The sequence below is a fragment of the Chrysemys picta genome, chromosome 16 (genome assembly GCF_011386835.1).
Source record: "Chrysemys picta bellii isolate R12L10 chromosome 16, ASM1138683v2, whole genome shotgun sequence".
In the NCBI taxonomy this organism is placed as follows: domain Eukaryota; kingdom Metazoa; phylum Chordata; order Testudines; family Emydidae; genus Chrysemys; species Chrysemys picta.
Genome location: NC_088806.1, coordinates 9,579,784 through 9,602,756, shown reverse-complemented (window position 1 = coordinate 9,602,756; position 22,973 = coordinate 9,579,784). Strand labels below are relative to the sequence as shown.

At 47.1% G+C, this 22,973-nt stretch overlaps 1 protein-coding gene across 1 annotated transcript; it reads right to left on the bottom strand.

Annotated features, from left to right (window-relative positions):
* Nucleotides 1–2,471: 2,471 nt before the first annotated feature.
* On the bottom strand, nucleotides 2,472–17,382 carry LOC122172755 (zinc finger protein 3-like). The gene is made up of 4 exons (XM_065570123.1): nucleotides 17,174–17,382; nucleotides 15,623–15,711; nucleotides 11,167–11,293; nucleotides 2,472–5,509 (listed from the first exon to the last, which is right to left on the bottom strand). Exons 2-4 carry the CDS (start codon nucleotides 15,701–15,703, stop codon nucleotides 4,761–4,763), a joined length of 957 nt encoding a protein of 318 aa, XP_065426195.1. The 5' UTR covers nucleotides 15,704–15,711; nucleotides 17,174–17,382; the 3' UTR covers nucleotides 2,472–4,760.
* Between the last annotated feature and the right edge of the window lie 5,591 nt (nucleotides 17,383–22,973).

Below are 22,973 nucleotides of genomic sequence, written 5' to 3'. Positions count from 1 at the left end.
GGTGCAAGAGGGGGGATAGGTGCAGATTCTAGGAGGGAGTTTGGGTGCAGGGGGTGTGTTGGAAGGGGGTGGGCGTGCAGTCTCTGGGACAGAGTTTGGGTGCTGGGAGCAGGCTCCAGGCTGGGGCAGGAGGTGGGAGTGCAGGAGGGAGTGCGGGCTTCAGGCTCTGGGATGGAGTTTGGGTGCAGGCTCTGTGCTGGGGGTGCAGGCTCTGGGAGGGAGTTTGGGGATGGGAGGGGATGCGGAGGGAGGAGATGCAGGCTCTGGGTGGGAGTTTGGGTGCAGGCTCTGGGAGGGAGTTTGGGTACTGGGTGCAGGCTCCGGGCTGGGACAGGGGCTAGGGATGCAGAAGGGGTGAGGAGCATGCATTCAGTCATTTCATAGGGCAGAGTTTTAAGGCTATTAAGATTCGGGGAACTATTCTTCCTAGCATCTTCCCTTTGTAGATTTCAGCGTTGTTCACACACTCACCCCCACTGAGCCGCACTGTTACACCCCGATCTAAGAGAAAGGCTGGGAGGTCTCCAAGTTCATAAAAAGAAACAGACAAAAAAATAGAAAAAGGAACAAAACGTTTCTAAGATTATAAGGGGTTGGATCTCTGCACCTCTCGGTCTTTGGATTCACCTGGAGTAGGAACTGTAGCTGCAGTTTAGGAACCAGGTACTGGCATAGATGCTCCAGCACGTTGGGCTAGCAGGCTTTTCAGGTACAGGAGACTAGTGAAGGCTGCATAGCCTGTCGACCTTGTGCTTCATTCCCCAGAGGGGATCACTCCTGGGATCCTGGTAATCAGTCTCTCTGAGGCAGAATTACAGCACCGGGAGTTACAGTGCTGCTCAGAGAGTGCTGAAGGTAAACCACTGTTGTGTGTTTACATTGTCAGCTGCCTGCACAATAGCGTGTTCACACTTGTGGCACTTGCAGCTGTATTCCGAGCAGTGCACTCAGTATCCACTCAGCATCTCTTCTTCTTCTGCCGCTAAGAGTTGTGGGAAGGTGGAGGGGGTCGCTGGGCATCCCGGGTTGTGTCCCAATGCCCCGTGATGCATTGCTTCGTATCTCAGCAATCCCTGTGCTTCCATTCACATTTGGTGTCATCTTTAAATGGTTTGTGTACTGCGCATTCTGCCTCTTCGGGCAGCAGGAATGGATCCCACACTGTTGACCCATATGCTGCTCGCTCTTATTAACACATCACAAGTGGCAATGGAGTTATTCCTTATAGTACAAAGGCAAGCAGAGTTCAACATTGATCTCACCACACGTAGTAGCTATAACACGAGATTGCTTGTGGCATTAATGGAGGTGCTGACCACAATGGAACGCCACTTTTGAGCTTGGGAAACAAACACTAAATGGTGGGATCAATCGTCATGCACATCTTGGATGATGAGCAGTGTCTGCAGAGCTTTTGGATGAGGAAAGACACATTCATGGGACTCTGTGATGAGCTTGTCCCAACCCTGCAGCGCAAGGACACGAGAATGAAAACTGCCCGGATATTGGAGAAGTGCGTGGCAACTGCAGTGTGGAAGCTGGCTACTCCAGACTGCTACCTATCGGTCACTAATCAGTTTGAGTTGGGAAAGTCAACCGTTGGACATGTGTTGACAAAAGTGTGCAGGGCCATTAATTACATCCTGCTCCGAAAGACTGTGGCTCTGGGCAACGTGTGAGACATTGTGGATGGCTTTGCACAAAGGGCTTCCCTAACTGCGGAGGGGCGATAGATGGCACGTATATTCCAATTCTGGCACCAGACCACCTAGTCATGGTGTACATTAATCAGAAAGGTACATCTCTATGGTTCTCCAGGCACTTGTGGATCACCGTGGGCATTTCACAGACATTAATGCAGGCTGGCCCGGTAAGGTGCATCTTTCAGAACACTGGCCTGTTCAAGAAGCTGGAAGCAGAGACTTTCTTTCTGGATCAGAAGATCAGTGTAGGGGAAGTCAAAATGCCCATTGTGATCCTGAGAGACCCTGCCTACTGCTTAATGCCGTGGCTTATGAAGCCAGACATGGGGCACCTTGACAGCAGCAAGGAGCGGTTCAACAACAGGCTGAGCAAGTGCAGAATGACTGTTGAGTGTGCTTTTGTCCGTCTATTTGTGAAGGGAAGGGTAAAAGGTGAAAGCTTCACTCAGGGCTGGACCACTGAGGCTCAGCACCTGGAGGCTGAATTTGAACAGCCAGAGACCAGGGCTGTTAGAGGGGCGGAGCACAGGGCCATAAGGATCAGGGATACCTTCAGGCAGCAATTTGAAGCTGGAAGCCACTAATATTTGTTGCTATGTACAGCAGTGCAGTGCTTGTAATGCTAGGAGGGGATTGTTTTTGGTGCAGACAATGCGCTATGAAGGTTTAAGAAAATTGCCTGTTGCTTTGCAGGGCTCTGTTTGCTTTCAACTAATGGAATGACGATTGCTTTCAAACCAAAACTATTATTTTATTAAAAAGCAACCACCTGAGGAGAGACAAACAAACAAAAAAAATCAGCACCGAGGGGGATGGGTAAAAGGTTACACATCTTGTCTCAAGTAATTTTCCTCTTAACAGAAGATTTATTTTAAAATTTATCAAAATAAATTCCATTTTAAATAGAAATAAGTACAGTACATATTGGGTCTCTCTTCTCGTATATGCCATTTCTCTCACATATTCCCCCACTTTAATTCTTTTAGAGTGAGGTTTTAATTTCAGGATTAGCCACCATTTCCGACATAGAAGGAGGGGCAGGGAGAGAACTAGAAGAAAACCCGAATCATATTGTAACACTGAAAGTTATCACAGAATCAGCCTGTTACAGTAATTAACATCATGTTTAATTTCATTGTCCCTGGTAACATCTTATTCAAAGATTACAAAATATAAACCTATAGGGCAGTTTTCTCTTAATTCCCATTTCCAACCAGTTAGCTTTGTGTGAAGTCACATTCTACAATAACCTAGGAGCCTTCCATTTCTGTGTGTTCATTTCTCTCTACGTCTTCTCCCAGAAGTGTGGGTGGAAGGGGTCTCTCACTATGTGGGAAGGCTGCATCATGAGCAAAACCACCTGTATTCTATTTTCACACTTTCTAATCTTTCAAAGTAGCAGGAGGTAGAGAAGTGATACAAATGCATTAGATTCAAGAGTAAACTAAGAGAGCAAACCACAGACGCTGGACTCCATATTCATATATCCTGCAGTCTGAACTTGGAATCTGATACATTCCCTTATTGGCTACAAATCATTTGCCCAGCATGGAAGTGCTTCTTGTCCAACAAGGCAGCCAAATTGGGACCCATAGGCATGGAATGGCTCTGAAGGAATCAGCTGAAAAAGACAGTTGTTCCCAATTTAATCATGGCATCCTTTAGGAGTGTGACCAATGCCATTTAATTAGTGAGCAGCTTTCTAAAAATAGTTTTACGGGGCCACAAGTCACCATAGCTTCCATCTCGGGGGTGAAAATCAACCACTTGTACCTGCAATTTCTACCTGACTTCTTGTCAAATCTTTGACCTTACTTGAAGTAATTTTACACTTCTCTGATGTAAAATAATTCACCAACCATACAACATATCAGTAGCGATAGTGAGGTATAACTCCCCCCAAATTTCCTTTTATTTCTTTAATCTGGTGGCACAGGTTTAAATTAGGGACTAAATTCAGGAGTGATTTAGAATCCCTGTAAAACACCAAATGTCAGGTATCTATTAAAAATAAGTATCTTTCTGCAGCTATATCACATTCAACATGGATTTCATTTTCTATACATTTGCAGCATCTCCCAGGGGTGATCTGAATAGAAATGTCATTTCCATTTTTCCCATCCCTACCTAGATAGGGATTGCATTTCCCAAATAATAGGCAACATGCACCTGATTAGGAAGGAGATATATTCAGGAGCGACCTCCTGCAGGGCCTGGGCCACAACTGCTTTGGGAGCCCAATGCATGGGTATTTTTGCTTAGTTCCAAGTCATTTACCAGAGAATCCTCTTCTCAGCCCTTTAGAAAAAATATTGACCTTACTAATTGAACAACAGAGGGATTGGGATGGTGATGAGGAATAAGGGAATCCCTTTGATTTAACCCTATCTTCTTCTGTTGTTACAGAGGGTGAAATGACATTTTTCCCTATCCGTGCCCTGTTCCTGCACTTTGTTATAGTTCAGTATATTTTAAGTGAGGAAAATGGTAGTAAAAACATCTGCTCTGCAGCACAACCTGGAGCAACATCAGAGCAACTGGGAATGAAACAATTTGCCCCAGAAGGGGGAACTTGATGACTAACAATTGCTTTCAAATGGGGGAACAGTATAACTGTGATGCTCAGGGTTCGTTTAGACTAGGAAAAGTGATGGAGTTTAGGTCAGCTCAAGGAGAAAGCTAATGCAACCACTGCACCGGGGCTGCACCTGCTCTACAACTATAATTGTCTTTTTACACCAAGATCACTAACTTGAGCAGCCAACACCATGTACAGTCCTGGTGGCTGTAAGGCACAGGTAGTTTTTGCCTCAGTGCAGCTTGTTGGGATCAAACCTCTCACTCCCACCTGGAGCCAATGAACATTCCTGGCTAGAGGGACACAGACTCCTTCGACTCAAGAGGAAGATCACAGAAGGGTGAGCTGCAAAAGGCAGAAGCAGGCAACTCATCCAGCTCATCTGGGGGAGCTGAGAGACCACGCTGAAGATGGTGCAAAGATCACTCTGTGGGAATTAGCAAATGTGATTTTTTTTAAAGAAAAAACTTTGGCCAGCCCTAGTCAAGGCATTTATTACAGTTCTCTCTCATGTGGATTTTCTGATGTCTGATAAGGGTTGAGCTCTGATTGAAACTTTTCCTGCACTCAGAGCATGTGTAGGGTTTCTCTCCTGTGTGGATTCTACGATGTTTGATCAGATCAGAGCTCTGATAGAAGCTTTTCTCACATTCAGAGCATGTGTAGGGCGTGTCTCCTGTGTGGATTTTCTGATGTGAGATGAGGGCTGAAGTATGAATGAAGTGTTTCCCACACTCAGAGCATCCATAAGGTTTCTCCCCTGTGTGGATTCTCCTATGTCTGATAAGGTTTGAGCTCTGATTGAAGCTTTTCCCACACTCAGAGCATGTGTAGGGTTTCTCTCCAGTGTGAGTTCTCCAATGTCTGATAAGGATATAGCTCTGATTGAAGCTTTTCCCGCACTCAGAACATGTGTAGGGCGTCTCTCCTCTGTGGATTCTTTGATGTGTGAAAAGGTCTGAGATCCCACTGAAGCTTTTCCCACACTCATGGCATGTGTAGCGTCTGTTTTCCAAGTTGATTCTCTCGCATGTAATAAGGTCTAAGTGGCTCCTCAAGTTTTCCTCTGGCATCTGCTGAGTCTCACAGGCTTTTGCTTTTTCTCGGCGTGCACAACACCCGGAAACATTCCCTATGGATCTTCCTGATAACATCCCATGTGGTTCTACTTGCTCAGCATCTTCCTGCTGGAGTTTCTCCTCCTCATTCTCACTCACCATTCCATCACCTGATGGGAGAAAGAGTATCCAGACATAGGTCACTCTCTGTGCCAGAGAGAAAGGAAATCTCAGAGACAGGAATCGAAAAAGGGCTGAACAAACCAAAATATGTGCGGGAGACATCAAACCTATGAGGAACTGATTTTCCCAAACCCTTCCCCAGAGGAGAGAGGAAGGGATCCGTTTTTGTCCACATCTCACCAGAACACTCAGGGGAAATTGAAATTGGGGAAGGACCTGCCTCCAGTTGTCAGTCAGGATAGGTGGGAAGGCATGAGTGACATCTGCCTAATGATTCCACATCTGCAGGGAACAATCCTGAACTTGGAGAGCTCACAAGCTCTTTGTAGGGCATCCCAAATGTTTCCTATATTCACAGACAGTTTTTGAGTTGCTTTAACCAATTCCCTACCTGTGCAGGCAGCTGTCAGGTGCACTTCTTTCTCAGAGCCCTGGAGGTCTGGGACCCACGGCTCTTCCCCTCATTCCAACTGTTGTACTTAAAGTACTGCACAGGATCTTTTCAGGGGGGCTAAGGCAAAGTGCCACATTTATTGGTAATACATGTATCAATCAACATTGTATCACATGCATATGATAGTAGATAATGTTTTCACCCCTTACACTCATGCTCTCTCTCTCTCTCACACACACACACAATCCATCTTCTTGTTGTTACTTAATAGTTGCTCCCCTTAACTTCACTGGCCAGGCAAGTTAGATGGGGGAGGGATGGAGCCGGGCTTCTGTCAATCCGGATAGATGTTCTGATGCTGACAAGACAAGACCCGGGATCCTCTGCAAGACACCTCACATTTATAGCAGCTTCCCTCTCATGCAAATCTATACCAGATTCAAAGTCTGTGTCAGCTGGTTGTCTGTGGCACCTCCTTCTGGGTGTTGTCTTAATGCTGCCACATTTATTTTCAAAGAGGGTATTTTCAAAAGAAGATGCTCGCTTCTAACTCCCAAGGCCATCAATATGTCTGATCTTCTTTAATGAGCCCACTTGACAAGTTTTATTGTTCTTGAGTCTGGCTTCCATCCCCTCACCTCCAGACAGCTGCAACACTTGGAGCCTGCCTTCCAAGTCTTGCTCATTCACACCTCATTCATTCAACAGGGCACTTGATTAAAAGGTGGGGGAAGATCTTATTCTACTCCTAGCAAAAAGTCATTTTTCTTCTACCTTAACTATCTTTAGGGCCTATAACATTATACCGAGGCTTAATACAAAGTTTCTATATAAGGATTTGATACAAAGTTCCCATATCAAAGTACTTGACATAAAGTTGCATGAAAACAGAGGTCACACATGGATAGACCCACTGCAAGGTTATATGAAGAGTCATAATACAAAGTCATCTGAAAGTTATGCAAAGAGGCTTAATGCAGAGATTTATCTACACAGCTGCAAGATCACATCAGGTTTGGAAACGGGAAACCCTACTGCAGGCAAAGAAAACAAGGGAAATCAGTGGGATACTTGTCACAAAGAATATTCCATGGTTTTAACCCCAGCTCATTTTTAAGCAGTAACATCCCAAGATCAGCTTCCTTGGCTCAAAGTGGCAGGAGAGTTGTTGTTATTGTAAATCATATTCATTACCTTAGTGCCTAAGGACCAACTAACAGTGGGTCCCCATTGTGCTAGGCAAATTACAAACCCAGAATAGTAATGGCCCATGCCCTGAAGAATTTACAATCTAAATGGACAAGACAGACACAGAATGGGGGAAGGGGTAGAACCCATTCTTAGAATATAGATATATTCAGGTCTGCCTGTAAAGCCTATGCTTTAAGAACTTAGGTGTATTTTTATCACTTAGCTAGTTACAGGGGTATAAAAACAAAGAATCAAAATCACAGTCCGCCTGTGTCTGGGCCTTGTCTCACTAGGATAGTCTGAGGCCTTGTTCTTAGGCTAAGGCCTTTGGCTAAGCAGCAGGGGCAGCCGTCAGCTGGGAAGTGAACGGTCACATCCTCACCTCCCAAACCAATCACACTGAAATAAGGTGGTATTGGGCTGTTAGGAAGACGATCCTGTCCTGGTAGTGCCCATCACCACCAGATAAAGAAACAGATCTTAAGATGGTTAAAGAAAACTTAGTTTGATAGCATCCTGTCTGGCAAGAAATCACTTCTCAATGGTTGTGAAACCCTCATTTCTGTATTGTTTTGACTTCATGGCCCCCACTTTTCTATTGCTAATCTGTCTGGTTCTCTAACTGTTTCTGTCTGCTGTATAACTTACACCTAGCAACATTAATTAATTAGGGAGTGGGATATAATTGGTTAGAGAATTATGTTACAATATGTTAGGATTGGTTAGTTAAATTTCAGTACAATGATTGGTTAAGGTATAGCTGAGAATATTACTATATAAACTGGAAGGGGAAGGGAAATTGGAATCATGTTTGTTAATTGGGAGAACGGGGAACAGGGACACAGGCAAGGCTCTGCAGCATCAGAGCTGGGAAGAGGGACATGGGTAAATGCTTTGTGGTGTCAGAGCTGGGAAGGAAACACTGGGGAACAGACTCTATCGCATATAGAGATAAGCCCGACTGGTGTGAAAGGCTTCGGAATATGCTTGCTTGGAAACTAACCCCAATAAACATTGCATTGTCTGCGCTTCAGACTTCTGGTCTTTTGCTGCTTGCTGTCTGTGTGACAAGAACTAGGGAAGTAGGAGGCCCTCTAACAAAATGGACATGACCTGATAACTAAGAAGTAAGCCTTTAAGGAAGGTTTTAATACACTTTGGGACTAATCAGGGATTCCCATGAGGATTGATGAGGAGGCCATGGAAAATACGTATTTAGATCCTTTTCTTTGAGGCACACTGTCATGAATCCATAGGATCTGTGCAATGCCTGGGCTTTTAAACAGTCCTTGGGAAGTCTCTGGCTTCAACAATCCTATTTCAATCTGTGAGCTCTGCCAGCAGGTCCAGCTGAACAACACTCCTGTTCAGAGACGGTTCCTCATTCAATGCACAGAGCAAGTTTTTGCTGTGACACTGGGCAGACTGTTAAAATATAGCAGGGTTTATTAGTCAACTGAAACACAGCCTTGTAAAGTCCTTAGATTAGCACAGGGAAGCAAAAAAGACAATATAGTCCATACTAGCCAATTGCCTTGAGCTATGATGCTGTAGAAAATAGTTAGTTTCCTTTTACTGTGCCATTTGTCTTCACTCTGGTAGAGCTCCCTGCATCTGCAAGCCCAGTTCTTCCTCTCCCAAAAACATAATGAGTCCATGTATGCTTCACTCACCCAAGCTGAGATACACAGGTGACAATTATTCCCTTGTCTCTGTCGGGTAGTCCATTGATGTAGGTTGGTCCCAGCCAGTCGTTAATGACACATTCATATCACCCCATAACAGCTATGTGACAAAACACCTCATGTCTCCTGCTCTTTATAATCATAGCAATACCAATCACAGAGGGAAACTGAGGTGGCATCATACAAGTATCACCAAAATTCCCAGCTCTACCACACACACACACTGCTCACAGCCCTTGGAGAGAAAGCAAAGCACAGGAACTGGACGTTAGTCCAGTGAAGACAGTGGAGGACAAGCTGCAATCCTCAAACCCTGGTAAAAAAGGAGAGGCATGTGGGTCCCTACCCATAGAGAGGGGCTGGCTAGAGGCCTGATACTGGAGAGGGAATTCCTTGAGCAGACCATGGAGGCAGGTCAAAGGCTAATCCAGAACTGTGACATCGCAAAAGCACATTTAGGGGAATTAGGAAATCTAGTGACTCAGGTGTAATGGGAGGGAGAATTAAACTCCCCCAGTGTGTGGAGAAGGCTGGGGGATTAAACACTAAAATTCAGGAGCAACAGCCTCTAATTCTTCTGAAAAGAAGGAAGTTTGGGGTGGTCTTTAGCAATTAGGTTGCTATGCAGTATCTCAGCAGTTGGACGCATTCATAGATTGGAATTATTAATAAATGAGTAATGCTTCATGCTTAATTATGGATGTCCCAAAGGCCACGTATGGGCTGGGGTAGCTATTGACATTCTTGTAATCAGAGTAAAGGAGCAGATATGGTATATAGCCATCCTATTACCATAAGGAAGTGGATAAAATACCTCTCCTAGGCCTGGTCCACACTAACCCCCCATTTCGAACTAAGGTAAGCAAATTCAGCTACGTTATTAATGTAGCTGAATTCGAAGTACCTTAATTCGAACTTACCACGGGTCCAGACATGGCAGGCAGGCTCCCCCGTCGATGCCGCATACTCCTCTCGCCGAGCTGGAGTACCCGCGTCGACGGCGAGCACTTCCGGGATTGATCCGGGATCGATTTATCGCATCTAGACAAGATGCGATAAAACGATCCCAGAAGATCGATTGCTTACCGCCGGACCCGGAGGTAAGTGTAGACCTACCCCTAGTTACCATTTTTTCATTTTGTCGGGTCCCCGAGACAGTGTAAAGTGAAGCAGGAGTCCCTTGCCCTTCGATCTTTGTTTCCAATGGTGTCCATAACTTGCAAGTATGCACAGTGGAAGATCCTCTTTACTATACGTATCTTAGTCTAATCCTTATGTGTAAATTAAATCAAATTTCTGTGTGTTTCACCAAAGTTCATCTTCTCAATTAACTTTGGGTAGCCATGTACAAGGGCAGGTTGTACCCCAATATGTAATCTTATAGGTGTAAAAATAGTACAGACTACACTACCACCCTGTGACCTCATCAACAAAATGCCCTTTTGTGCCTGGGTAGTGGCCCTGCTATGGGAGGGAGGAATGCAGCAAGGACTCAGGATTGGTGGTCATGGATGCTGTGCATAGAGATGGGGAGGTTATATGGGGAGGGGGGTAATGAGTGGGAGAGGGAGGTCAAGAGTTAAAATAATAATGTTTTGGGGAAAATGTATAATGAAGTGGAACGGAGCAGAAATAAACCTGGAGTGTAGCTCAAAAGCAACAAGGCTTGGGTAGGGATTTGGGGTTAAAGGTCTGGGATCCCCCACAGCTCTAGATCCCCAAATCTCTCCTCCTTCCCACTGACCCACCCAGCCCACTTCCTGGGTGCCCTTCCTCCACACTCCCCTCCCCTTCTTCCCATTACTCTCAGCCATCACCACCTCCCAGCATCTCGGTAGCTTCTTGTGTTCCCTCCTCCTCTCTCACTACCTCCTCCCTCCCTGCTGCTTCTTGGATCTAAATCTGCACACACCCTTCCCATGTCCTGGCACTCCAGAATTAGCTACTCCCCCATTCTCCTGCCTTCCCATGGCTCCGTTCTCCATTCTCCCGTGGGCTCCTGAATGGCAACATTATATGCTCTCCTATTAAAAGAGGAGCTCATCTGACTGTCACACAACTCATGCATGAGTCATACACCTATTTACTCAATTTAGAATTCCACAACAGGCATATTTTCCTTTCAAAATGAGGAAAAGGCTTGAAAGCTACCATTATTAATGTAGTTATTAATGTATCCTATAAGGATACATTAAATGCAATTTTAAAATTGACAGCACCAAAAATTATTCTAGTGGGTGGCAGATAAGGCAAAAAAATGGGTGCAAGGAAACTTGTCAACACTTGTATGATGAATAAAAGTATAAAGTTATTACTATTCAGGTTCTTTAGAGATCCCACAGCTTCTAATAACTGAGGGGACAGGACTCCTTACCCAGCAAGATCACCGTCTCATAGTTCTCCTCCATGATGTCTCTGTACAGGGCTCTCTGAGTGGGGTCCAACAGAGCCCCCTCTTCCCTGGCGAAATACCCAGCCACCTCCTCAAAGATCATCGGCCCCTGAAAGAGCAAGAGTCCAACACTCAATACCTGCTGCCCCAGTCACAACCCCACCGTTAAAGGGGGAAAGGAGCCAATCAAATGAAAGCTCTGGGTGGCTCACAGTCAGGAGTCCCACCCCCACCCCGCTCAGAGCATCCAGGAAACGTTAGTGTGAGGGGAAAAAAAGAGAGCCCCTTGTCTCTCCAGCAGATCCATCACACCCCTACTAGCCACAGACTGATACAGGAGATGGAGCCCCTAGCAGGGTGGAGGGAGAGCTCCCTGGTAGAAAGCCTAACACTGTTCTCATTGTGAAGAGCTGGACAGGGCCAGACTTAGTGGTGGGCAGACTACATGACTGTCCAGGGGGGCCTTGCTGAGGGGGTTCCTCTAGCAGGGGTGTCCTGTCTCTCCTCTCCCCACTTCTCTTCAGCTGTCTGCCACTGCAACTGTTCCTGCAGCCCTGCCCCTCCCCCGACTTGGAGCTGCCTCTGGCCAAGCTGCTCTCAGGAGCCTTGTGTGTGTGCAGGGGGGGGGGGGGGGTTTGCTGATGTTGGGGTGGCCCCACCCTCCTCCCTCTGTGCCCAGTCTCTGCTGAGCTGAGGTGGGGGGACAAGATTCTCTGCTGCTGCCTCTGGGTCAGGAGTGGGAGCTGCTGGCCACTGCTGGTGTGTGAATGAGCCTTCAGACTAGTGAGTGCTGCTCTGCATATAGTGACAGCGTGCTGTGTCTCACACTCCCCCAACACACATGCACACACACTCATCGCACAATAGACACTTCAATTACTGTTGTTATTACTTCTTTTTACTTCCTGTCAAAATGTGCAAAGTACATATATTCTCTGTAATTTTATCCTTTCACATTCATTAAGGATTACAGTGCTGTTATTTTAGCTTTTTAACTGGTCTGTTCATTTCATAATTTTATATCTGACTTATGCTTAAATTCAATTCTTTGAGTAATGAGTTCTAAAATGCCTAACCTGGCCTGGCTGGAGTAATTATCATTATTACTGTCATTGCCATATTGTGCTTTGTCATTCAATATTTAAAATGGTACTATCAAATAATAGAATGTCAATTTTGCTTGCACTTACCTCAGCAAACAGGGCTCATTTAAAAAAAATTAGCTAAACTCAAAACTGTAGACACTCTGCAGATGCAGATCACTTATCTTCAAATTGTATTTTTAGTTTGTGAGGAAGTAGCGAGTGGGGAGGATTGACCTGGGGATGTTGCGGGGGAGTTTTACTGGTACTGTCTGCATTGGTGATGGGATATCAGGGTGTAACTTCACTTGAGGGAGGATAGCTGAGCATGTAACCTGAGCCCAGGAGGGGATGGGGCAGGTGACACCTTCTGCCCGGGAAACGGGACAAAGGCTGGAGAAGGAGCCGGGGTGTGTGGCTGGAGGAGGTTTTTCAGTTTGGAGCTGTCTGGGAAATGGAGGGAGGCCAGAACCAGGTCTGGCTCCCTATCCCCCCAAGATGGACCTGATCAAGGGGTCCTGTTGTCTGTACCTATAAGCTCTGTTTTGGACTGTGCTCCTGTCGTCTAATAAACCTTCTGTTTTACTGGCTGGCTGAGAGTCACAGTGAATCGCGGGAAGTGGGGGAGGTGTAGGGCCCTGTCTCCCCCAAACTTCATGATACAGTTATATCTGGAAAGTAACTTACAATTTCTATGAAAATAAAGGCAGTTCCAAGTACGATACGAATAGCAATGATGGAGTCAAACGTTAGTGAGTCACATACATGATTGTGATCAGTAAACATAAATGCCAAAATAACTAGAAAAATAAATTCCCGTTCTTAATAAAAGAGAAAAAAACATAATCACGTATATTAAATTAAGTAAATATGTTTTTAGTGGAGTGAAAAACAACTGACTAAAATAGAGGAGATAATGGCAGTAACACAGAGTGTGTCTGTTAAGTAAAATCTGCTTACTTTCTCTAGTTTTATTTCTCTCTACTAAAGACAGGGTGCAAAGTATCAAACTTGTGTTTCTGATACCTGCATCAAAGCTCCAGAACTGATACCTCAAGGCTTGGGACAGGGAATATCTTGCTGTATTATCTCCTGATTGTTTTAAATTTACTTTTAAATTTAATATGTGGCTGTAATTGGAGTCAGTATAGATTTATCTTTCTTTATATAACAATTAGATACAGTGCTCCTGTCAGCAAATTTCTAAGTTATTTTCTGCAAAAAACCCTACAGTTTTCAGGTGCCTCAGTAGCCCCTGGAATCACAGTTAAAGTTGCCCCCCTCCCCAAAATCTGAAATGGCCCCTGGTGAGCCAGGAGCCGCCACAGGGCTGCAGGATATCTGGGGCTCCAGCAAGATGCAGCCCTCGTGTGAGAACGCAAAGCCCATTTTGAGTTGCAGGCAGAATGCCGGGCACCACGAGACACAGCAGCAGTGTAGAAGTAAGGGTGGGAATGGCAGCCAATGATTTTAGTTTACCGTTCGTTCATTCATTGTGTGGTGTTATAATTAACTGACACATTATGTCATATAGAATCATTGTATGCTAAATAAAGAATAGATTGATCGGTATGTAGCGAGAATAATCATGTATTAGGTATCTAAGTAAATAGGGTTGAAAACAAGGCCTGTAGGCTGAGACCTGCAAGGTTTTAGCTTAGCTATTTTAGGCCTTGGAGCTAAGAAATGCTGACATAAGTAAATGACCGAGAAATAACCTGATGCCCTAAGATTATGGAAAAAGAGGTACCAAGTGGTAACAGGGTGAAAAATTAGTCGGAAGATTAATTTTAAATAAAAAAAATCTGTAAAGGAGCCTCTGTTTCCAAATGTGCCTTAACCACAGGATACAGGTTGTGCATCAATGCTAATGAGGTAAAATCAGAATCACATTATAAAAAGGGGGTGCCCAGAGCAGGAAAATTGAGCTCCCTATGGGAAATTCCAGCAGGAACCATCCCTCTACTGATGATCAATCCATGAGAGACACAGCAGACCCTAATACTATTGTTCAGGATGGGAGTAGAACTATAGTTGTAACTTTTGCATAGGACTTTATAGAATTTCTATATGCTTGGGTATTCATAACCTTAATTGTAACTTTAATAAAACTTGTAAAACAGACTAGACCTTGTACTTGTGAATGTCTGTGTGGTCACTACCCTTAATCGTTATGTGTTCCTAGAGACTATACATTTGAAGCAAGTAGCAGAGGGGACTTTCACTCTGTCAAGCCTGAAAGTGTAGCCACCAGAGCCGAACCCACGGTGGTGTAATGCCACATTACAAAATGCACTTTAAATAAAATAAAAGGCTACACAATACACCATATACCATGCCACCATTATTTCTGCGCTGCTGCTGGCAGTGGCATTGCCTTCAGAGCTGTGCGCTCGGCCAGCAGCCGCTCCTATGAGGCCGCCCTGCCAGTGCTTAATTTGTGCCAAGCCTGAGCTCCGGCACTTCTTTCAATACAAATTAAGCACTAGAGGGAAGCATTGGGGTCTGGACATGATGGTGGGGAGCCCGTGAGGGCCAGAGGTGATGGGGGACACCAAAATACAAGTTCACCCAAGGCACCATTTTCTCTAAGGCCAGCCCTGGATCTGAATATGGAAGAGGGGCATATTCCCTAAGGCAGTGGTTCTCAACTAGGTGTCCCTGGACCTCTGAGGGGCTGCAAGCAGGTTTCAGGGGGTCCTCCAAGTAGGGCCAGTGTTAGACTCGCTTGGGCCCAGGGCAGAAAACTCAAACCTCACTGCCTGGGGCTGAAGCCTGGGGCCATGAGCCCTGCCACCAGTGGCTGAAGCCAAAGCTTGAACCATTAGCTTTGCGAGGGGCCCTGTCACATTGGGCCCAGGCAATTGTCCTGGTTGCCACCCCCTAACACCAACCCTGGCTTTTATATGCAGAAAACCCATGCATATGCAGGGCCATTGAGTTTTTATAGCACGTTGAGGGTCCTTAGAAAGAAAAAGGTTAAGAACCCTCCCTAAGCCTCACTGGTGGGTGCCCCCTCTATATCTCATAGCAGCCGCTGGTTAATCAGGTCAGGCTCCAGCACTGGGATTCTGGTCCATTTTCCTAGCCCCACCTAGGTGGGTTGTTTCCTGTTCCACAAATTAGGGCATTTCCACCTTCTAACATCATGGGTCTCTTCCTAGAATGTAAGCCCCATATATTAAACAAGTCACAACATGTTTGCTACACCCTGGCCTCCTCCCATTCTCTACCCTGTGAATTTTTTGGCATACTCCAACCTCCAAACCAGACTGCCCAAACCTCCGACCTCCACTGTATTTGCTGTCCATCTCCCTCCAGCAGGAACCCACCAGTAATCCCCCGATAATCCCTACCTGAACTGGCTCAACTGCAGCCATTTCCCTTTCCTGTCCCATGAGAGGATGGGATGAGGTGGAGCAAAACATGGACGTCATCCTGCAGCCTGGCAGGGCGAGAAGGGCAGTTGTGGAGGTTTCAGAACAGGCTTTAGTTAATTTCACATCACGATTCCCTCAGGATCTTTCCCTGCAGAGACACATCCTAGAGTCTGCCATGCTGGGAAAATGCTTGATCTCTTTATTACAGTGTAGACCTGGCCCCTCCTGCCAGGCTAAGCCCACAGAGAGATTTTTCAGCCTCCACAGTCAGGGCCGGCTCTAGGATTTTTGCCGCCCAAAGCAAAAACAATTTTGGCCGCCCCACCCCCCGTTCTTTAATTACCCCACCCCCGGCCCCGCCTCAACTCCGCCCCTTCCCCAAATCCCCAGCCCTGCCTCCTCCCCCCAGGCTCTCAAGCCCAGGAGGGAGGGGAAGAAGCGGCGCCCGCGCCGCGGCCACTTGGAGTCTCCCCCTCCCTCCCAGGTTTGAGAGCCTGGGAGGGAGGGCGAGTAGCGGCACGCGAATCAGCTGTTTCACGCGCCGTGGCAGCAGCAGCGGAGGTGAGCTAGGGCGGCCGGGGCACATTTTTAGGGGCGGCATTCTGGTGCCGGCCATGCCGCCCCTAAAAATGTGCCGCCCCAAGCACCAGCTTGTTTTGCTGGTGCCTAGAGCCGGCCCTGTCCCCAGTAATAAAGTCTCTGAACAAAATGCTAGAAAGGAACAGAACCAAAGGAGCTGGGCAGGCTCCATAGGGACACTGGCTCCCCCTTTCCCTTCTGTTCAGCCATGCCCTGTTTCTGGCAGAGAACGGCCACTCGATCTCCACCCCAGAGGCAGCCATGTCTGTGGGCTCCCCCAAACAGCACCTACTAACTACCACCCACTTTGGGGGAATGACACAGGACAGCAAATTCCCACCTAAACAAGGACAAATTGCTTCAGATAAAATGGGTTGGGTTAACATCCCAGATCTGAGGAGAATTTAAATGGCAATTTGAGAATTACAAAGAAAATAGGGCAAAATAAGAGAATAGAGTCAATTTTAGGGAAAACGAGGGAATCTCCTTGGATTTTATAGCCATATGGGGTAAGGGGAGAGAAAAGGGAAAGAACTAGAGAGAATTGTTTCAGTATTTGAGAGGGAAGTGGCACAAACAGTAAAAGGATGCAAGTATCTCACCCCCCGACTCACACACACTTCTCCCCCTGGACTTTCCTGGCTGCACAGAGCACATTCAATCCCCCACGTGTCCCACTGCCCTTCCCCTCCCTGCAACTCCGGCTTCTCCCCTCCTTTCCCTTCCCGGGCCCCATTCTCTGTCCCCACCTGAATCTCAGCTGTGTCTGGGGCAGATCCTGGCTGCAGCGGAGAACAGCAGCTCCGCTATCGCTCAGGCAGGTCCAGCGCTGCTGGCAGCACATGTACAACCAGGGAGCAGATCCCCGGAGGCTGCAACAGCTGCGGATCCCTTGGGCAGAGAGTCACTTTCCTGCCCCTCCCCCGCACTTCCCCCGGGGTCTCTCACCTGGAGTCTCTGGCGCCGGAGCTGATGGTGACAGAGTCCGGGGCTCTAGGAGGCTGGTTCCCCTGGAGAACGTCCCAGCTCGCCCGGCGTGGCAGGGAAGGAGCTTTAATGACGAGATCTCCCCCGCACAGACCCCGGGGAGCAGCAGCTGATCAGCCCGGGCTCCCGGATCATACGGAGGCAGCAGCAGCGTCTGGTCCGTGCCAGAGCCCCGCCCCCAGGAGCTACTCCGCCCCCGGTCTGTGCCAGAGCCCCGCCCCCAGGAGCTACCCCGCCCCCGGTCTGTGCCAGAGCCTCGCCCCCAGGAGCTGCCCCGCACCCGGTCTGTGCCAGAGCCCCGCCCCCAGGAGCTACCCCGCCCCCGGTCTGTGCCAGAGCCCCGCCCCCAGGAGCTGCCCCGCCCCCGGTCTGTGCCAGAGCCCCGCCCCCAGGAGCTGCCCCGCCCCCGGTCTGTGCCAGAGCCCCGCCCCCAGGAGCTGCCCCGCCCCCGGTCTGTGCCAGAGCCCCGCCCCCAGGAGCTACCCCGCCCCCGGTCTGTGCCAGAGCCCCGCCCCCAGGAGCTACCCCGCCCCCGGTCTGTGCCAGAGCCCCGCCCCCAGGAGCTACCCCGCCCCCGGTCTGTGCCAGAGCCCCGCCCCCAGGAGCTGCTCCGCCCCCGGTCTGTGCCAGAGCCCCGCCCCCAGGAGCTGCCCCGCATCCGGTCTCTGGGTTTGGTTCTCCCGGCTCCTGCCTCCTTCTTCCCAGCACCCACAACTCCCAGCTGCTCCCTTCCTGTGTCTTGCAAATACCACCCCGTGGCGGGATGCAGCGCTTGCTGGGGCTGTCTCCAGTGGCTGAAGTTGCCTGCATCTCTGCCCACCTGGGCGGTGGGGACAGGAGATGGGCCCAGGGTTTGCAAGCAAAATTAGGGGGCAGGGAAAGAAGGACTGCTTGGATGGGGGCGAGGGGGGGAGGTTACCAGAGGGAGTCAGAAGAAGTTGGGCAGCAGAGGCTCAGGGGAATCCCTGGGTGTCCCAGTGTTGGCCAGGATTTGTACAGCACCTAGCGCAATCTGAGGTCCAATCTCAGTCATGGTCTGTGCAGAACCTGGGAGCCCCAATCTCTGTTTCCTGATCACAGGCACTGGAATGGAAAGAGGGAAAACCTCAGCACCTGAAGGGTTAATGCAGCCCTGTGTACAATCCCCGTTGGGTGGCGCTGCTGGTCTCATGAGGGGTTGGCTTGGAGAGCTGCAGTAATAACAGTCCCATATGGTCTAGTGCCCAGAATTTCTGGTTTTCACCCAGGTAGCCTGGGTTCAATTCCCAGTGTGGGAATAGTGTAGAGCTTTTGCTTAGAAGGGAGGCAGGAAATGAAAGGAACGGGGAGGGATCCTGCCAGCAGGGGAGTTGGACAGTGTTAGGAGGGGATCCCAGAAGTGGGAGTGGGGGGCAGTGGTCTGGGGGGAGATAAGGGAAGGATCCCAGTAGCGTGGGAAGTGGGCAGTATGGAGAGCATGGGACTGGGAAGAGTGAATGTGTCCCTCTAAACTCATCAACTGCAGACTAGGCAGGCTTGGAAGAATTATGCATTTGTTGGTAAATGTCAATTTCTATGTAAACATACAACCCAATGGCAAAATATTTCCATCGATAATAATCAAAATTGACAGATGGGGAAAGTAAGAAACATGCTGCTTGAGAACTTATCCTATTCTAATCCTACAGTGTTCCCTGATACTTTCGGTGCCACCATGTGGGCATTTCATATCCCTCCTCATTTTCATACAGAGAAACAATTTCATTTGCACGGATCCATGAACAGCAAAATCTTCCTGTGTCTCTAGTCTGAGCCAGGGCACTCAATTCAATTGAGACCTTCTCTCCTGCAATGGCAATGCTCAGTCATAGGGGATGGGGCCACCTTCCCCCCTGGCAGTGAGATATTCACTCTCCTCTTTCTTCATACTGCTGTTATTATTCCATGAATCATCAAGGATGGAATAAAAAGCTGAGTTTACTCCACAGTGAGGAAAGAAAGGAGCCACCAACTCCCTGAAAAATCTCAGTGCCCCAGAGAAAACCTGCCCCTCCTATTGGAATCACTGATGTGCTGGCGATATGATGGGTAAACTGGCTGTCTGAATTGTCCAGGCAGGGAATGAACAATCTACAGCAACATCATCAACCAGAAACACACTCCAGTCATGCTCCAGCCAGAAGGGAAATGGGCAGGAATTCTTGCTGTTCAGTCATGGACACACTTACAGAACTGCACAACCAGATCAGCTACAACATCACCGGCTCATTCACCTGCACGTCCACCAATGTTATATATGCCATCATATGCCAGCAATGCCCCTCTGCTATGTACATTGGCCAAACTGGACAGTCACTACACAAGAGGATAAATGGACACAAGTCAGATATCAGGAATGGCAATATACAAAAACCTGTAGGAGAACACTTCAACCTCCCTGGCCACACAATAGCAGATGTAAAAGTAGCCATCTTACAGCAAAAAAACTTCAGGACCAGACTCCAAAGAGAAACTGCTGAGCTCCAGTTCATTTGCAAATTTGACACCATCAGATCAGGATTAAACAAAGACTGTGAATGGCTATCCAACTACAGAAGCAGTTTCTCCTCCCTTGGTGTTCACACCTCAACTGCTAGCAGAGCACCTCACCCTCCCTGATTGAACTAACCTCGTTATCTCCACACTGATTTATACCTGCCTCTGGAGATTTCCATTACTTGCATCTGAAGAAGTGAGGTTCTTACCCACGAAAGCTTATGCTCCCAGTACTTCTGTTAGTCTCAAAGGTGCCACAGGACCCTCTGTTGCTTCAGTCAGTGTGGTGTCTTACCATCCAAGGTGCCAAATGGAGCCAGTCTGGTCTTACTCTTAGGCAAGTCTACATTCAAAATGCTGCAGTGGCACAGCTGCACCGATGCTGCTGCCCTGCTGTAGCACGTAAATGAAGATGCTCTAAGCTGATGGGAGAGAGCTGCCCCATCCGTGTAGTTTATCCACCTCCCTGAGAGGCAGTAGCTATGTCAATGGGAGAAGCTATGTTGGTGGGTGTGCACGCTGTGGTGTTTACCTGCATAGATAAAGTTTAATCAAACTCCATTTTTAAAACCACCCATGGTCTGGGAATGGAAAAGGAGCTTGTTGAAGCAGGCTCTGTCCTTCAAGGTCCTTAAGATCACAGACTCTAGCACAGCATTGTTATGGGGGTATAGCTCAGTGGTAGAGTGTTTGAATGCAGATCAAATTGTCCTTTTTAAAATCCAAGTACCCCTTTAGAAGCCTTTTTTTAAAGGAAAACATAGTCATATCAATTTCCATTATGTTCAGGAGTTCCACTGAATGGGGATGCTTGAAAGGAATTTAAACACTCAAAATTTTCCTGTGCAAATGAATAAAAACCCAGCTAACCTGTCTGTCAGCTGAAATCAGTTCCAGTCTTCTGTGTCTAGTTTATGTTTTCATCAATTAAACAAAGGTATACCATGAATGCACATTTGCAGATCCCTGTTCTCCAGGGGCTATGCAGTGCAGAAGAACAAGAACCACATCCAGTTGGGGGTCAGGACTCCGATGAGCAAAGACATCTTGGTGAGGGAAAGGTCACCAGCATCTTGGCTCCTTCACATTCAGGCAACATCTGGGCCCCCAGAACAAGGCATGAGAAGAAGCCAGTGGCTTTGAGAAGGAAAATAGCCACCTAGAAGCTGGCTAGAGCTGCCAGGATCCCCGGAAATGCCACCATCCCATGTTCAGGAATAGTTGTTAGAAGGTGGTGTCTGCAGCAGGACCAAAAAATGCAGGGAAAAGCCCTCAAAAGGTCTAAGCTGCCAAGACCCAGACGATGGCCAAGATCCCACCAAAAATCAAGAAGGGAGAGAAAAAGGCTAAAGCCGCATCCAAAGCGGCCAAAGCCAGGGCTAAGGAGATGGTACCGAGAAAGAGCTGAAGAGATTTCCATTGGGATGACTCCTGCTCCCCAAATGGCTCTTTAGGAATCACCGTGGACTAGCCAGAGAGATCAAGGTCCCTCAGGACAAACAGCCCCATGGAAAGTACAGTGAGCTGGGGGGATTTTTTCTCTTCCAGAGGGGAAGTGCTGTGTTTTGTGAAACACCTCCCAGGTAAGTAATGCACTGGGAAGGCAGGTGCCCATAGCGCGTACATGGGCTCATTCTCTTTGATCTGCTTCTGCTGTTATTTCAGAGCCAGCACTAGCGGGAGTGTGTCCCTGTGACCTCACCAGCTGTACAATAGGCTGTGTCTCCATCTCAGCTTTGATTACGCAAGTTTTCAATTGATTCTTATTGATACAGACTGGGCTACTTTGGGGTTAGTTTTTAAGAGACTCTGGCTATTAATGCAGTAGAAATCCGGCAACAAATATTTCAAATGGGAAGTTTGGTGCAGTCATGTTTATTTGGCTGATTTTTCCCAGCCTGTTTCTACAAACCCCATAATCCACCACCTCATTGAATTTTTCACTTCAGTGGTAAGTTTATTATTTTTTAGTGCTAGTTCTTGAGTTGAAATAATCCCACATCTACACACACTCTGCTGGGGGTTGAAAGAATTTCACTTTTCAGATGTGGTATATGAACCCAAGCCTCTTACCAAAGACCGGAACACCCAAGTGAGGAGAAAATAAAGCTCTCTGTGTGGTGCAGTAGACCACTCAGACACCACAACACTATGCTTTTAATACTCCTTGTTTTCTACAGTGTTATGAGCTGTTTGGGGGAGGCCAACATGACATATTTCTTTCAAATTCTAAGGCCCTTCTTCAGCATAGTTCATTTTTATACACAATTACCATGAGTGAAATTTACAGGTTTCCTGGAGACCCTTGAGTGAGGTGTTGTAGTCTCACCACTGACTTATTATGTGAAGAAAAGATGTACACCAGGACTGAAGTAGAATCCAGACATTCAGCTTTATGAGAAAGTAATGGTGAACCTCAAACTCCTGCACTGTGAACCATATAGTCAAGAACTCACAATCTGTGCCAGCTTTTTTTTTTCAAAGTAGCTCAGCACTCAGTGTGTTGAGACCTTTTGAAAATCTGGCTCTAGAGGTGGGTGCCAGTGCCAGATCTTGTGAAAATTCTGGCCGATATCCCTGGAAGTTCCCAGAACTATCAGAACTTTGAGCATTTGCTAGAAGCTGATGAGAAAATCTTCCTTCTGTTGAACTCAGGAGCAATTTTCTCCTTTATTTACAATTACAATGATGTATTGTGAATCACAGGTTTAGGTTTCAACGTAATTAATTTTTGCTTTCTATGGAATGTGAAACAAATACCCCTCTGGGGGCATTTGGACGGAGGGCTAGAAATAGAGGTGCCACTAACCCACAATTAAGAGGCTAACCATCCTTCTCTCCAGATGGTTAATTCCAAAGACTTGTCTATAAACCTGGGTGAAATGTTTTCTGGATGAATATTTTATGTATGGAAATATTTTGGTTTGACCAAAAATGATTTTTTTTTGTTTTGTTTCAACAAGAAAACTGAAAAAAATTAATCTGGAGTCTACCTGAATTATTATGATTATGATTATTGTTTTATTGGTTTGGCTAGATAGCAAGCAAAACAACAAATGATTTGTACAAATGGTCCACAGTGGGAACATGCCTAATATCTGCTCCAAGGCTCTAGAAATGTTTGATTTGTGTTGAAGAAACGTGTCTTTTACTGACCCACAATTGAACCCAGGGCACAACAGCCAAAGCACTGAATTTTAACCATTAGACTAGCATGGATGTGACTGTTTAGTGCTCATACTAGCCT

What these genes read in the sequence shown, in the direction of transcription:
- LOC122172755 (XM_065570123.1), bottom strand. Translation starts at nt 15,703, where the DNA reads ATGACGTCCATGTTTTGCTCCACCTCATCCCATCCTCTCATGGGACAG. An exon ending in CTGCAGTTGAGCCAGTTCAG is followed by an intron (nt 11,294 to 15,622) that starts GTAGGGATTATC and finishes TTGCTCTTTCAG; the next exon opens with GGGCCGATGATCTTTGAGGA. An exon ending in TGAGACGGTGATCTTGCTGG is followed by an intron (nt 5,510 to 11,166) that starts GTAAGGAGTCCT and finishes TTCTCCCATCAG; the next exon opens with GTGATGGAATGGTGAGTGAG.